This window comes from Dicentrarchus labrax, unplaced genomic scaffold, assembly GCF_905237075.1.
Source record: "Dicentrarchus labrax unplaced genomic scaffold, dlabrax2021, whole genome shotgun sequence".
Lineage (NCBI taxonomy): Eukaryota > Metazoa > Chordata > Actinopteri > Moronidae > Dicentrarchus > Dicentrarchus labrax.
In genome coordinates this window covers 3,945,867-3,958,628 of record NW_026136710.1, presented here as the reverse complement: position 1 = coordinate 3,958,628, position 12,762 = coordinate 3,945,867, and the positions used below count along the sequence as shown (strand labels likewise).

At 44.4% G+C, this 12,762-nt stretch overlaps 1 protein-coding gene across 2 annotated transcripts in view; it reads left to right on the top strand.

Moving 5' to 3' along the window:
• The window catches only part of lhfpl2a (LHFPL tetraspan subfamily member 2a), a 39,725-nt gene that overhangs the window by 25,401 nt on the left and 1,562 nt on the right, over positions 1–12,762 (top strand). The window contains exons 3-4 of one of the 2 annotated variants that reach the window (XM_051412878.1): positions 6,680–6,792; positions 6,905–7,474. In XM_051412878.1, coding sequence (XP_051268838.1) covers positions 7,054–7,474 — 421 coding nt within the window. In that variant the 5' untranslated portion in view covers positions 6,680–6,792; positions 6,905–7,053. Of the gene's footprint in view, positions 1–6,679; positions 7,475–12,762 lie in introns of both variants that reach the window. The other variant, XM_051412876.1, reaches the window with a different exon arrangement.

Sequence of the window (12,762 nt, the reverse complement as noted above, 5' to 3'; positions counted from 1 at the left end):
ATTTTTACATTTAAAAGACCTGAACACAAGCTTTTTTTATATAATGACTAGTAGTAGTGGTGGAAGAAGTACTCAGGTCTTTTACCTTTAACTTAAGTAAAGTACAACAGTATTAACATTAAAATGTACTTAAAGTACGAAAAAGTATTCAAGTATGGCCCATTTTAGAATAAAGTATATTATGTTATTAGATTATAATTGTTGCATTAATGTGTCCATTTACATTTACATCTTTTTAAGAGAGAGTAAAAGTATGAAGTAGCAGAAATAAGTAACTCAAAAGTTTACTTAAGTAGTACTTCCAATACTGCTTTAAACACAAGTTGTATACTTGTAAATTCATTTTAAGTTTACGCACAAAATGACACTAACAATAGTACACTTTAAATGTTGCTTTAAGTGTAATTTAAGAACAAAATGACACCGATAGTCGCTCTGTAGCATAAAATACACTTAATGTCCAGCATACTTACACATACAAGTATTAAACTAATCCCCTTACTGTACGAGTATTTCCAACAACATATTAACACACTTATTCACAGAAGTACTCTTAATAGTGTGCACTTGAGGTTTAGTTGTTTTTCTGTTCGGGAAGTGAAAATGCATTTAGGCTGATAATAAGATGTTGGCCTTGGCTGATTAAAACGGTGCAGAGAGCAATGAAAACAAGAGTGAGGAGGTGAGAGAAACTGAGACCGAGAGAGTGAGAAAGAGGAGAGACCCTCTGCAGCTCCAGCTCTTGTTATTTTAACCCAGATTCAGCACTGAAATATGGCCACCATGTGGACCCTTCTCAAAGGAGTGTGGCTCCAGTGTCGGCCTGGGCCAATCAGAGGAGACGTGGCGGTCCGGGAGGAGGAGGGACGTTGGGGAGGGTCCTGGGAGTGGAGAGTCTGAGAGAGAGAGAGGCATTAAAGTGTGTGAGCAGAGGAGGAGAGTCAGAGGCAGAGGAGCCACATCTCCAGGAGAGCTGGACTATCAGACTAATGGAGACAGGTTGGACTCTTTTCTTATTTTGTATTAAGTTCTCATTTAACTCCGCCGAGGTGACTCCTGGAGGTCAGCTGGCCTCCAGGTTTGATGTAATAGGATGTAAATATTATGTTTTAGGTTTTGAATCGTAACCTCGCTGCGGAGCTCCGGGATGCTCAGCAGATGTGCAGAAGTGTTAGGAAAGACGGCTGTGGAAAACCTGACTTTGAACTTCTTTGTTATTACTGTTAGAGCCTGCAATTTTCCTTAAATAATGACAAGGCTGAGGCTTATTCTGTCATGTAACGCCTACACAAGAGCTATGAAATCATCCAAAATCACATGGATGCCCGTAGTAAGTGTGCTTTTACTGGATTTGATTGATTTACGTGGTTTGTCACAGACCTGGTGATTGCAACCGTAAGGCTGCTCTGATTTCCACCATGTGGTTTTTATCTTTAAACGGAGCCCGTTATTAGACAAGAAAGTGTGACTGGACTAGCATTTGAGGGGTCCTCCGTGACCAATCATCTCCTGCATTCCCCTCTCAGTAGCTGCAGGGGCTTTTCATTCAAACAGATCCTCAGATTATAAGCACTCCCTTTGTTTTAAAATTGCCTTGCCGTTGGGTCACGTAAGGCGAGGGAGGTGTGTGGGCTGGAAATGTCAAGGAAAAAGCTGCATGTTTTCTGGGTAATATTTAACAGAATGATGAGGTTGAGTTGTTCCTGACAGCTTCCTAACAGGTTGTAGATTATCTGTAGCGCTCTCTCTCTCTCTCTCTCGCTCCTCTCCAGCATGTAGACCTTCCATAAACGCTCCCTAAACCCCTCATCCAACTCTAAACAAACACTCTCCATGGCGACGCGTCACTCTAGTCATGGCATGCCCATAGATATGTAGATTGTTTCCTGTCAGTGGCGGCGTAGAAAGCCGTTTCCTGCTGTTTTTGTTGCTGTGATAAGAGAAAGGCTGAGTGGGCACTTTGACTTGTGTACTCCATAGAAGTAGCATGGCTGTAAGGATGGCAGTGTGTGGTCGATCCAGCGCTCCGGTCGATGGATTGCCGTGAAGTCTGTAGTGCCACCGTGAGGTTTTTTTGGCTTTTAATGACACGTCTAGGCAATTATTGACTGAATTAGCATGAAATTTGGTGCAGATATTCATGAATCCCAGAGGCTGAAGCCTAATGAGTTTGGTGATCCTCTAACTTTCCCTCCAGTGCTACTATGAGGTTTTGTGCGAATGGTTTCCAGAACTGTTGAAAACTGAAAATCTAGTGCAAACATTCGTCTCATCATCAGACTAAACTTCAGGTTTGTGACCTGCAAGAAAGAACAGTTCAACTAAAACAGTAGACCTTTTTCACAGCAGTCAGTTTGACATGAAATAGTCGGGTAAAACACAGGTGTTGCCAATGATACTAATAATTAATATAATTGGTAACACCTGTGTTTATCCGACTATTTTATGTAGAAAAAACTGCTGTGAAAAAGATCCAAGAGGGCCTAGCGTGACTGTAGACCGGGGATCTTGAACTGTCGGCTCAGGGGCCTTTTGTGGCCCTCCATTCGCTTTCCTCTGGCGACATAATCTCAATAATATAATATAATCGGGCCCTTGAAGATTAATTTTTTTGGCTGCAAACTATAAAGATGGTATACAAATGTATAGAAACGTCTGTACTTAAACGTTGAAGTGACCCTCCTATGAGATTATATCAGCAGTGGCCCCGAGCCAACTTGAGTTTGAGACCCCTGCTATTAGACTATTAGTTATGTTTACTTTAGCGTGAATGTTTGTAAATAAATCTGCAAACCGATCGTCCGTCTTTAACCGACCATTCATCATTAGTTAATCCTGAATTTCCTTTTCAGCCTTTCCATTGGAAAAGGCCAACTGTTGAGAGAAGTTCCCTTCTAGCTCACACTTTGTTTTGGGGGGGGGGGAGCATGTGTTGGACAGCGGGGGAGTCTTGTAAGTGTGTGCGAGTATAGGGATTAGTGTTGGGGGGTCAGTGGGGTGGTGGGTGAGGTCTGAGGGCTGTAAACTCTTCTGTGTATGTAAACTGAGCCTCAAATAATCCTAGGCCCCCACCCCCCGGTTACTCAGAGAGTATAAAAGACATCATAAATCCACCTCAAGCCCCACATATATAGACTACCATACTTCGCTTTATCTTGGGAAACTTCTGTTCCTGCTCGAATCTGTCCGTCTGGGAACGGCGAGCAGACGTCTGAGCGCATGTTGATGTGACAAATACCAGGTACATTAATAGAACCGGACTTGCCCAGACTTGTTTCGGATCTACTAACCCACATTCGAGGCAGGGTTTTAAACAAATGTGGGAGCCGCCGGTAAGGTGCTGTGTAACCAACAGGCACGTGATGCAAACATACTGCAGCCAAGGAAATGTCAAAGGTTAAGTGTGCAGCTCTTCAAAGCTCTGTATCTCTCCAGCTGGTTCAAATAGTTTGAGCTCCAAAGTGTTTTTAACAATATTGCTGTCAGTGGAGGAATTAGTCTTCGCAACTGGCCAGCAAATGTTTGACCCTAAAGCTTCGGACCGCCCGTTTGTCTTAACGTCAAACATCAGTCTCGCCAACGGTCCTCTGGGACTCAGCGCCAACCCCCTCCCTCCTCGTCCGTCAGCGGCCGTTTTTGTGAAGGGGGTGGGAAGTGTTTTTTCAAAAAGTTCCCTTAGCCTGCATCTGTTCTTGCATCTGTTCGTGGTGAGGCAATGAGAACGCTTGTGATTCATAAAATTAATTTTGGTCCAAATCCACTGAGGCGGCTGTCTGTGCCTGTTCTTATGATCTCATCTGTTTTACACAGTCCAAACATACGCTACGTTAGCACACACACACACACACACACACACACACACACACACACACACACACACACACACACACCAGCCCTGTACGAGACCACAGATCTGGGTCATTTTCTCCGCTGGAAAAGAAGAAGAAGGGGCTGGAAAAAGGGGAAAAACGAAAAGAGAACTGTTGTTGATATCTCTACAGGATGACAAAGATCAAAGTTTGTGTAATGCTCTGACTCAATCACACAGACGCCCTCGCAGGGGATGTGACCACGAGGGACGGCCGACCCTCACTGTAAGGGCACGTCGGGGGGCCCGAGCGATGGAAACCTTGCAGTGCGGGCGGCACACGTGTCAACAGCGGCCCCCGGTTCCCTCTGCTGCCCTGCCAAACACTGGTTGGGGAATGACTAACAGACTCCCAAGAGGCAGCAGGGAAACCGGAGCAAAAAAAAAAAAAGACTAAAAGAAAAGAAACAACTGTCAGCTTTGGCCCTGAGCTGTATTTATAACATGAGCACAAAGGCCTGCACAGAATAAGCATCTTTTAATCTTCTCTGGCACGTATGTTCTGCTCAAATGTGTTTATGTCTCTCGTAGATCAAATCCCAAACTTTTCATAACTTAAATAGAGTTAGCGTTTGACCGTTTGATCTCCGGAGATCTCCCGGGGGAACCCGGGGGCTCCAGATATGGACGTCATTACTTGTGTTGTCCGTTTACTGGACCCTGTGGGGTTTTTTTGTCATCAGACGAAGGCGTCACTTCAAACGATTTACTTAATTTAAGAAAAACTTACATACAAGGTGTGAAAATGAGGCCTATAATTCTACTGTAATTATTGTATTAGTCAAATAGGCCACTTTATAACTCAGCGAGAGACACTTACGTCAAGCACTGCAAGCTTTTATTGCAAATGGTTATAGAGTCTGATTCAGCGGGAAATGGCTCAGCTCACTGAGACGGCATTCAGGAAGATTCTGCTAAGAGACCTAACCCCCATGTTAAAGCGGTGGTTCTCAATGTGGGGTACGGGGTCCTTGAGGGGGTTTTGAGGGGATCCATGAGACTACATCTTTTTAAAATACTACCTGCGGCCTGGATGCGTATCAACTTGGAGGTCCCTGACACCAAAAAGGTTGAACCATTGCTTTAAAGGAATAATTTGACATTTTGGAAAGTGAAATTTATTTGCTGAGAGTTAGCCTTACTTAGTAAAAAGGCAGGAAGCAGGGAGAAGAAGTTAGCCTAGCTCTCTCCAAAGTGAAAAGATTAAAAAAAAAAAGTGACAGTATACAACTCCCCAGATCACAATGTGTTAAATTAGTGAGCTTTTATGCTAAGCTACGCTAATTGCTTCCTGACCCGATGTAAAATAGTCAAATAAAACACTAACTAGTGACATTCCCATCAGCTCCAGCTGTAATGTGTGTTTAGTGCTAATCAACAAATTATTCTAACACACCATATTAAGGTGGTGAACACTGTAAACTTCATACCTGATACAAGTAGCTACAGCCTTACAGCCAGCAGGGCGTAGACTCTTAATGTTGTTGCACTGCATTTTCTAGGTATCACTTCCCTTTTAAACTATTTTAAGCCGGTATTTTTAATTTTCCTTTCATTTCTTGCTTAAGACGTTTGAGTTTCTTTCAGTGGAATTTTTCTTTAAGACTGTTTGGCCATGAAGGCTTTTGTTACTTCTGCCTGAGATACAGAACTCATCATCATTGTCACTTGTGCGCTGCAGAATTTACTTTTTCTTTTTCTGAAGTTTAAATGAGCAAGTGTAAAAGCTTTTGTGAGCTGGTTAAAGCTTTAATCACTGCTGTGGGTTGTGGTCGGCACTAAACAGGAGCAAAGTACACATTTATTGTTGTAAGTGTAGTAAGTTACTGTCCAGTGCCTGGACCAGAATCGAACCATAAAAAGGTGCCAGTACCCTAATTCAGCACAATCCTAAACACAACATAACCCTAATTCTTTTGCTGTTTCTTAGAAATAGGTTTTAGAAATACTCGAGGTCTTTCCAGAGGGGTTTTGGGGGCATAAAAGCATCAAAATTGTTATTTTTAGGCAATTATCTACCAACTGGAAAAGTCTGTGTGTCAGTTATTTAGTGTCTGGTGGAAGTTGTGACTTTTTTATGAACTGACACCATTTGCAGCTTCCTTGTTGTAGTGTCACTGACTCAGCAGTGCAGCAGGGTTGATGTCACTGAGGTTATCAGTGGTCATATGACAGCCGGACGGCCGTTGCGCTATCAACCGTTTGCTGACCCCAGGTCAGCCGTGTGGGCTGCTTGATGAGAGGCCTCCAGCTTGTTTTTCTCTCTGTCTGCATCCGCTCCTCATTCCGCTGTTTCAACGTCTTTTTTAACCCTCCCATCTCCATCTCCACACACACACACACACACACACACACACACACACACACACACACACACACACACACACACACACACACACACACTAAAGCAGACATGCATAATGTTTTTCTAGTTTTCATCTTTATAGCCTCGGTCATGCAGATCCACTGGGAGTAGCCCTGATCACAAATCCTCAAACGTAAACACACTGAAAACAGACGAGGCTCACTTCAAATGAACACATCCCTACACAAATCATTAGACCCTCTCCTGAAGATCTAGACCAGAAGCCTCCCTTCCTCCTCTCTCTGCTCCTCCTCCTCACTTTCCTCACTCTCCACACTTCTTTGCTTTTCCAGATATGACAGGAGGAGAAACAGGAGAGCTCCACTTCCTCAAATAAAGCAAAAATTACTGATCATCTTAGAGCCTCTTTTATACAAGCAATTATATTTTATGCATGCAATTAAAGCACTCACCCTGTTGCTCTGTCTCTCTGTTTTATGTCTTAGGTGTGACTGATGTGACGCCAGCGGGCTGGCTCAGGGAACACAACTTCAAAACAATGTAGACACCAAAAACCAGACAGAATAAGAGTCTGAAGACCGAGCCGACAGAAAGGAGGGTGAGTTCGAGGAGGAGGAACAGCTGTGCAGAAGATAAGAAGTGAAAGAAGCGGAGAGAAAAAGAGGGAAGCAGCAGACTGTGAATCATTGACTTGAACCTTTTGTGTACAGCAGTGTCACCGACTCCTTCCAGTGAAGTGTTCACTCACTCCAAGTCTCCGCCAGAGAAGGATCAGCTCTCGGTCTTTTGAGGGCCTCCGACCCACAATCCACCTTGTGTGTTGAAATCTGAACAGAGGGAGACTCCAGCCGCCGTCAGCATGTGCCATGTCATTGTCACCTGCCGCTCCATGCTATGGACTCTGCTGAGCATTGTGGCTGCGTTCGGAGAGCTCATCGCCTTCATGAGCACTGACTGGCTGGTGGGATTCCCCCGCACACCGGATGCCGTCTTCGGCCCCCATGGGGCCACCACAGCCGGAGAGGCCTACAGGCCCACTTTAGGCATCTACGGCCGCTGTATAAAACTGCCCCACATGCAGCGTGGAATACTGTGCGGACCGTACGCCATACACTTTGGGGAGATTGCCAGCGGGTTCTGGCAGGCAACTTCTATCTTCCTGGCGGCAGGGATCCTGCTGCTGTGTGCCGTGGCGTTCATCTCAGTCTTCACCATGTGTTTCCAAAGCATCATGAAGAAGAGCATCTTCAACGTGTGTGGACTGCTGCAAGGGATCGCAGGTAAAAGCTGCACACAACACATATATTTAAACTTTTTGGTACATATTGAAACCTCTGAAATGCTTCCTTTAGAGGAAGATTGTTATGAACCTAAAGTGGCTTTTCTTCAGGAATAGATGTATCAAACAGACTCAGGTTTGTGTCACTGAAGAAACGGTGTTAGTGGCAGTATACTTCATCAGAACTGCTTGTTAGATAGTCAAACAGCTTCAGAAACCCCCACCACTCTTCCCTTTTTGTCTGAATTGGGGACGTGTGTCTGGCAACTTTCTGAAAACCTCAATCTGACATCTCTATCTAATGTCCTCCAGTTGTGGTTCTTTTGTAGCACGACCCGGCCATTAGTCCCACGTATAGGTGTGGCTACGACACCTCCACATTGCAAACTGTATTCCTTGATACTGTCAGTGTTGGTAAAGTCCCCGTGCACACCTAGACGATAAAGAGAGAGATAACCAAGGAGTCTTGAAGCTAACTCGGTTCATCCAACCTTTTATTGTTTCTGCTCATTCCTGTGGCGTCCACCGTTCATCAAGGTAAATGAAAAGTTTCAGCTGAACACATTCATTACCGCCGCACCGCAACTCCCACTTGGAAAATGATGTGTTTGATTCTCGTGGAGCCTTTCTGTGAACTTTTACCCAAGCAGTCAGAAGTTTTGGTGGCTTGTTTCCACCCTCAGAGCTGTCACTCGGAGCAACTGCCACCCAAATATTTACTTTCTGCTCAGTCAGCTGGAGGTTTTTCTGACGCTGAAGTTGAACACGCATGCGTATCTCCGTTTGTATGTGAAGGGTGTTTTATCCTGCGTTCATGGTTGTGCGTCTGAGGCCAGATTTCAGGCCGCTTTGACTCACTGTGGTGAATTATGGAAGGGAGGAGGCCATGAGATCATGCTCACTGAACCTCCTCTTTTTTTCACAGACTGTAGCTCTCGGCTCTCTGGTGATTATGGCTGTCCTCCCCCACAGTTGTTTATTTGGTGCAGGCCCAAACAGAAAAAGGTGGGCGTGCGGTGAAGGACATGCCAAGCTGTAAACCCAGCTCTGTGCAGGTCTGCTGACCTTAGAGACTGCTTAAATCCATAGTGAATCATGAATGGCTACTGGAAGGCCCGCTCGACGCAATAAAGCCTTAAAAAGCTTTATTTATTTAAGACGTTATTGCCTATATTCTGTTTGCTATTTGCTTTATATATCTGACTATAGCTGCGTGAGTTAGATGAAGGGTTAAGGATATGACTATATACTAGCTGCTGACCATCGATTCTTTAAATGACGACGTCACTTGCAGCTTTCATCAGCTGAAATCTTTCTTTTCTGCTGACTTTAATGGCTTCAATGACTTTATTGAAAAACTGCATAAAAGGGTCTGAAATTACACTTTGTCACATACAGTACTGGTATAATAAGATGCTAAAGGATTGGGGCTAAAGCTACATGCAGCTACAGTTCCAGACCTGAACAGGGCTTTTTGTAACGTAACCTGTTTTAATATACTTAATGATATGCTCGTTAGGGTTAGTAACTAACGTTTGCAGCTTGTTTGCTCACACCAGAGCATCGTCCTTGTGTTTTAGGTTTAGGAAATGTGGTTAAAAAAGTGACACAACCCTCTTAAAAGTTTCCAGATACAAAGTATAGTTCTTAGTTGAGTCCACTGCAGACTGGTTTGACATGTGGAGACACCCCCAAGCTTAACAGGCCTGCTGTGTCTGAAGAAAGCTTGACTTTCTGGAGCGTTAACTTCCCAAAACCAGAAGTAATGCTCATTTACTACTATAGGTTGTAAAGCCAGTTAGCCGTGCAAGCATTTGCAGCTTGTTTGCTCACACCAGAGCATTGTTCTTGTGTTTTAGGTTTAGGAAATGGGATTTATAAAAAAATAACACAACCCTCGCAGTCCTTAGCAAACTGGTTCAGCATGTGGAGAAAGTCGGAGCTTGAGCCGTGGTGGCTAAGCTATGATTGGACAAACACAGCTGGGAGAAGGGTTTAGTAAAGTTTCAAGTGTAGAAATGGAGCCACATCAATACGGCAACCACAAATAGCGTTACATAACCTGACAGCACTCTATTTACGATCTATATAAAGGATGTGGAGTCTGGGACACATGACTAAGGTAACGAAAGTGGGGAAATGAGTCTCACTGTGGAGAGGATGAGGATGCGGAAGAGGAAAGAGGGCGAGAGGAGCTTCAAACAGCTGAGGAGGCGGGAGGGTTTCCTTCGTGCCTGTGAAGCTAAAGGCCGATAACCCTTTACTCAATTCAACCGCAGGAAGAGATAAGACCCGGCATACCTTCTCGTCTGACATCTAACAGTGTCACTGTGGCGGTTTTCTTTGTCTCTCTTCCAACATCAGTTCAGTCAGCGCGCGGTCTTCAACGCGACCGCTGTCCTCTCATGAGGCCTGTGAATGATATCACCCTCACTGATATCCACCACCAGCACTACCACACCGACTTTCTCCCAATCACTATTTCCATTATTCGTACCGACCCTCCGGTAATAAGAAAACTGGAGCCAGACAGCAGATGTTTGGGGAAGTGATTGACCTCAGATGGGAAGATTGCGATGCCGTTGCCAGAGATGGTCACGTCATTGCGCTGGAGTAGCTCCCATTAACCTAATCTTCACAAACACTGATGTCACTCTTTTAGACTCTTTTGTTCCCTGTGACACACTTTCTGCCGCTCGCAGTTTCTCGTTAAAGTGACAGTGGTCAGTTTGAGCTCAGGCTGAAGGTAAATCCATTCCCTTTGCTTTACGTAATCGAATGGCTAAAACAGACGCTCCTCTGTTGAGGGTCAGTCGGGTAAACTTTCCTGCAGGCGCGCAGGTTGGAGGGCCCCTAAAGACTTCTTGTACAGCAGTTAGACTACCTGTAAGTGAAATTCTCTGTACATTTATTATCATGAACGCCTTCCTCGCTCATCGTCACTCATGTTGAACTTCAGCCCGGAAAAAAAGGGGGTTAGAGACAAGACCTGCAAACAAACTCGGCCATAAAACTGTCTCCAATTCTTGTGCGTTCGGTTTTCGAACGCTTTTATTGCCTGCTATAAACTTTCCCTCCAGCCGTGAGTCACAGACCTCATCACAGGTTTTAACCGTTGACCGTGACTCAGGCGCCCAGCTGGAAGCGAGGGAAAAATGACAGTGTCTTACAGGAATTAAAGCAGCATTACTGTATGTTTGTGTCTTACATAAACCGATACGACAGAGGATTCCTGTGCATTTAGTGTAGCCTTTACTGGATATCTGTGTTTACAGGGGAGCTGTGGCTGTTATACATTATTAGGAAAGCCTTTTTGTGTTTTTTATACTGCATATATCTGTAATTTTATACAATACATTATTACTACTTTAATTGGAAAGCAGTAGTATACCTGCTATAAACAGCAGAGGCCATATCATAAAGGTATGCAACCTGTTTATAATCAAATACTCTTGGAGAACTAATAGGTAGATATCATGACATATTGAGTTCATTTGTGCTGCATTAAAGCTGCTATAATCAATCAAGTTTTACATTAATGGATCAAATGACTACAAGTAATGTAAAAAGGTTGTCGCTGGGCCACAAAGAAACACCTGACTTTCCTTCAGCTCGGAGCATTTTAACTGTTTCCACCATACTCAACCTTCCCGACATAGCAGGCAGACAACGTTAGCAACTAGCTGGTGAACATATTGGAGCTTTTATTTATATATTGGACTTAATGTGGACACAGAAACGACCAAAATAATGCCAATGTTGCTTTTGTATCTGTTGGATGTGTAAAGACTTTGCTAACATGTTTGCTATATCAGGTCATGAAGGAAGGATTTATTGCTGTTAGATTGGACTGCTCTGGTTGTATCTAGGTGGACCGGGTAGTAAACTTAAAGGGTTGACAAGTGCCAGTGTAGATATCCACTGTATTATATAGTATTCAGACCATGCATGTTTACATCCAAATCAGAACACAGTATGTCATCAAGTGAAGTTATTATAAAGACAGATGTACTCACAAAGGTGCAACAGTCAAATCAAGAGGAAAAGTAAAAGCCAAAAAGTCATTTTTAATGCAAAAATGACAAGTCCATCTTCTTAAATATGAATATTTGCTGCTTTTTGTTGTCTTTAAGGTCCAGTGTGTAACCTTTAAGAGGATCTATTGGCAGAAATGGAATATAATATTCATTGTTTTCATTAATGTATAATCACCTTATCTTAGAATGAGAGTAATGAGAAGTTTCACCTACATGTTTGGAACTGGAGGGTGAGGCGAGGGTACTGAATTTAAATATCTTCTTATTCTCACTTCATGTGTATCCTGGGGCGGGGGGGCGACGTAGGTCCTCTTTTTTCCTGGAAAGAAGAAGAGTGGCCAGATTTCGTGGAGCTGAGCGGAGGCCTGCTGTGCTGTATTACAGGGTGGAGGCTGTGGGAGCAGAGGTTAAAGAGGAGGTGGTGGTGGTGGGGGGAGGAGGACCGGAGGGGGGGGGTGGTGGCAGGGAGGCAGCTATCAGAAATGGATGGATGGTGGAGAATTGACAGTTTGGAAGTTAACAGAGACAAGAGCCAGCGCGGAGGGAATAGTGAGGCTGGAAGGGTGGAGTGCAGTGGGATATTAGGTTAGAAGGTCCAGCTTGTGGGGTGGGGGGGATGGGGATGGGGGAGTGTGTGTGTGTGTGTGTGTGTGTGTGTGTGTGGAGAGGGGGGTCTTAGGAGGGGTGGGGTTGGGAATTAAAACCATACCTTCAATCCATCACTGGAGCCGGTCTGGACGTCAGGGCAATGCAGCAACATGTGGAAAGAATTTATGACCTAGTTTTCATTTCCTTGTTTAATACGATATTGGGCGCTTTAAGAGCGAGAGAATGGGAGGAGAAAGACAGGAGAGGAAGCTGAGAGAGAGAGACAGTTTCACCTCCACACTTTGTTTTTATGAAGCGAAGCAGCGAGACGCGCTGGCTGAAAGGAGCGGTTCATTTAATATCTGTAATTGTATTATTGTAAATGTTTCCTCCTGAGCTTTGATCGATGGCCGCCTCCTCGTCTGGAGGACGAGCAGAGCTGAGGAAAGGATGGAAAACCTCGTGGCATTAAATTAATAGAAGGAATGACGTATGATCAGCTGCTGTATGTGTGTGTGTGTATCAGGATTAGTGATTAAAAGTGTTGAAGGCCAAGTCAGCGCGGCAGTAGAAGTGGGTCACGGTATGACAGGAAGTGACCCCGTCCTTCCCCCCCGAGATGCCGGACGCTGGACGCCGGACACCGGAGGGTCAGCCAGCGACT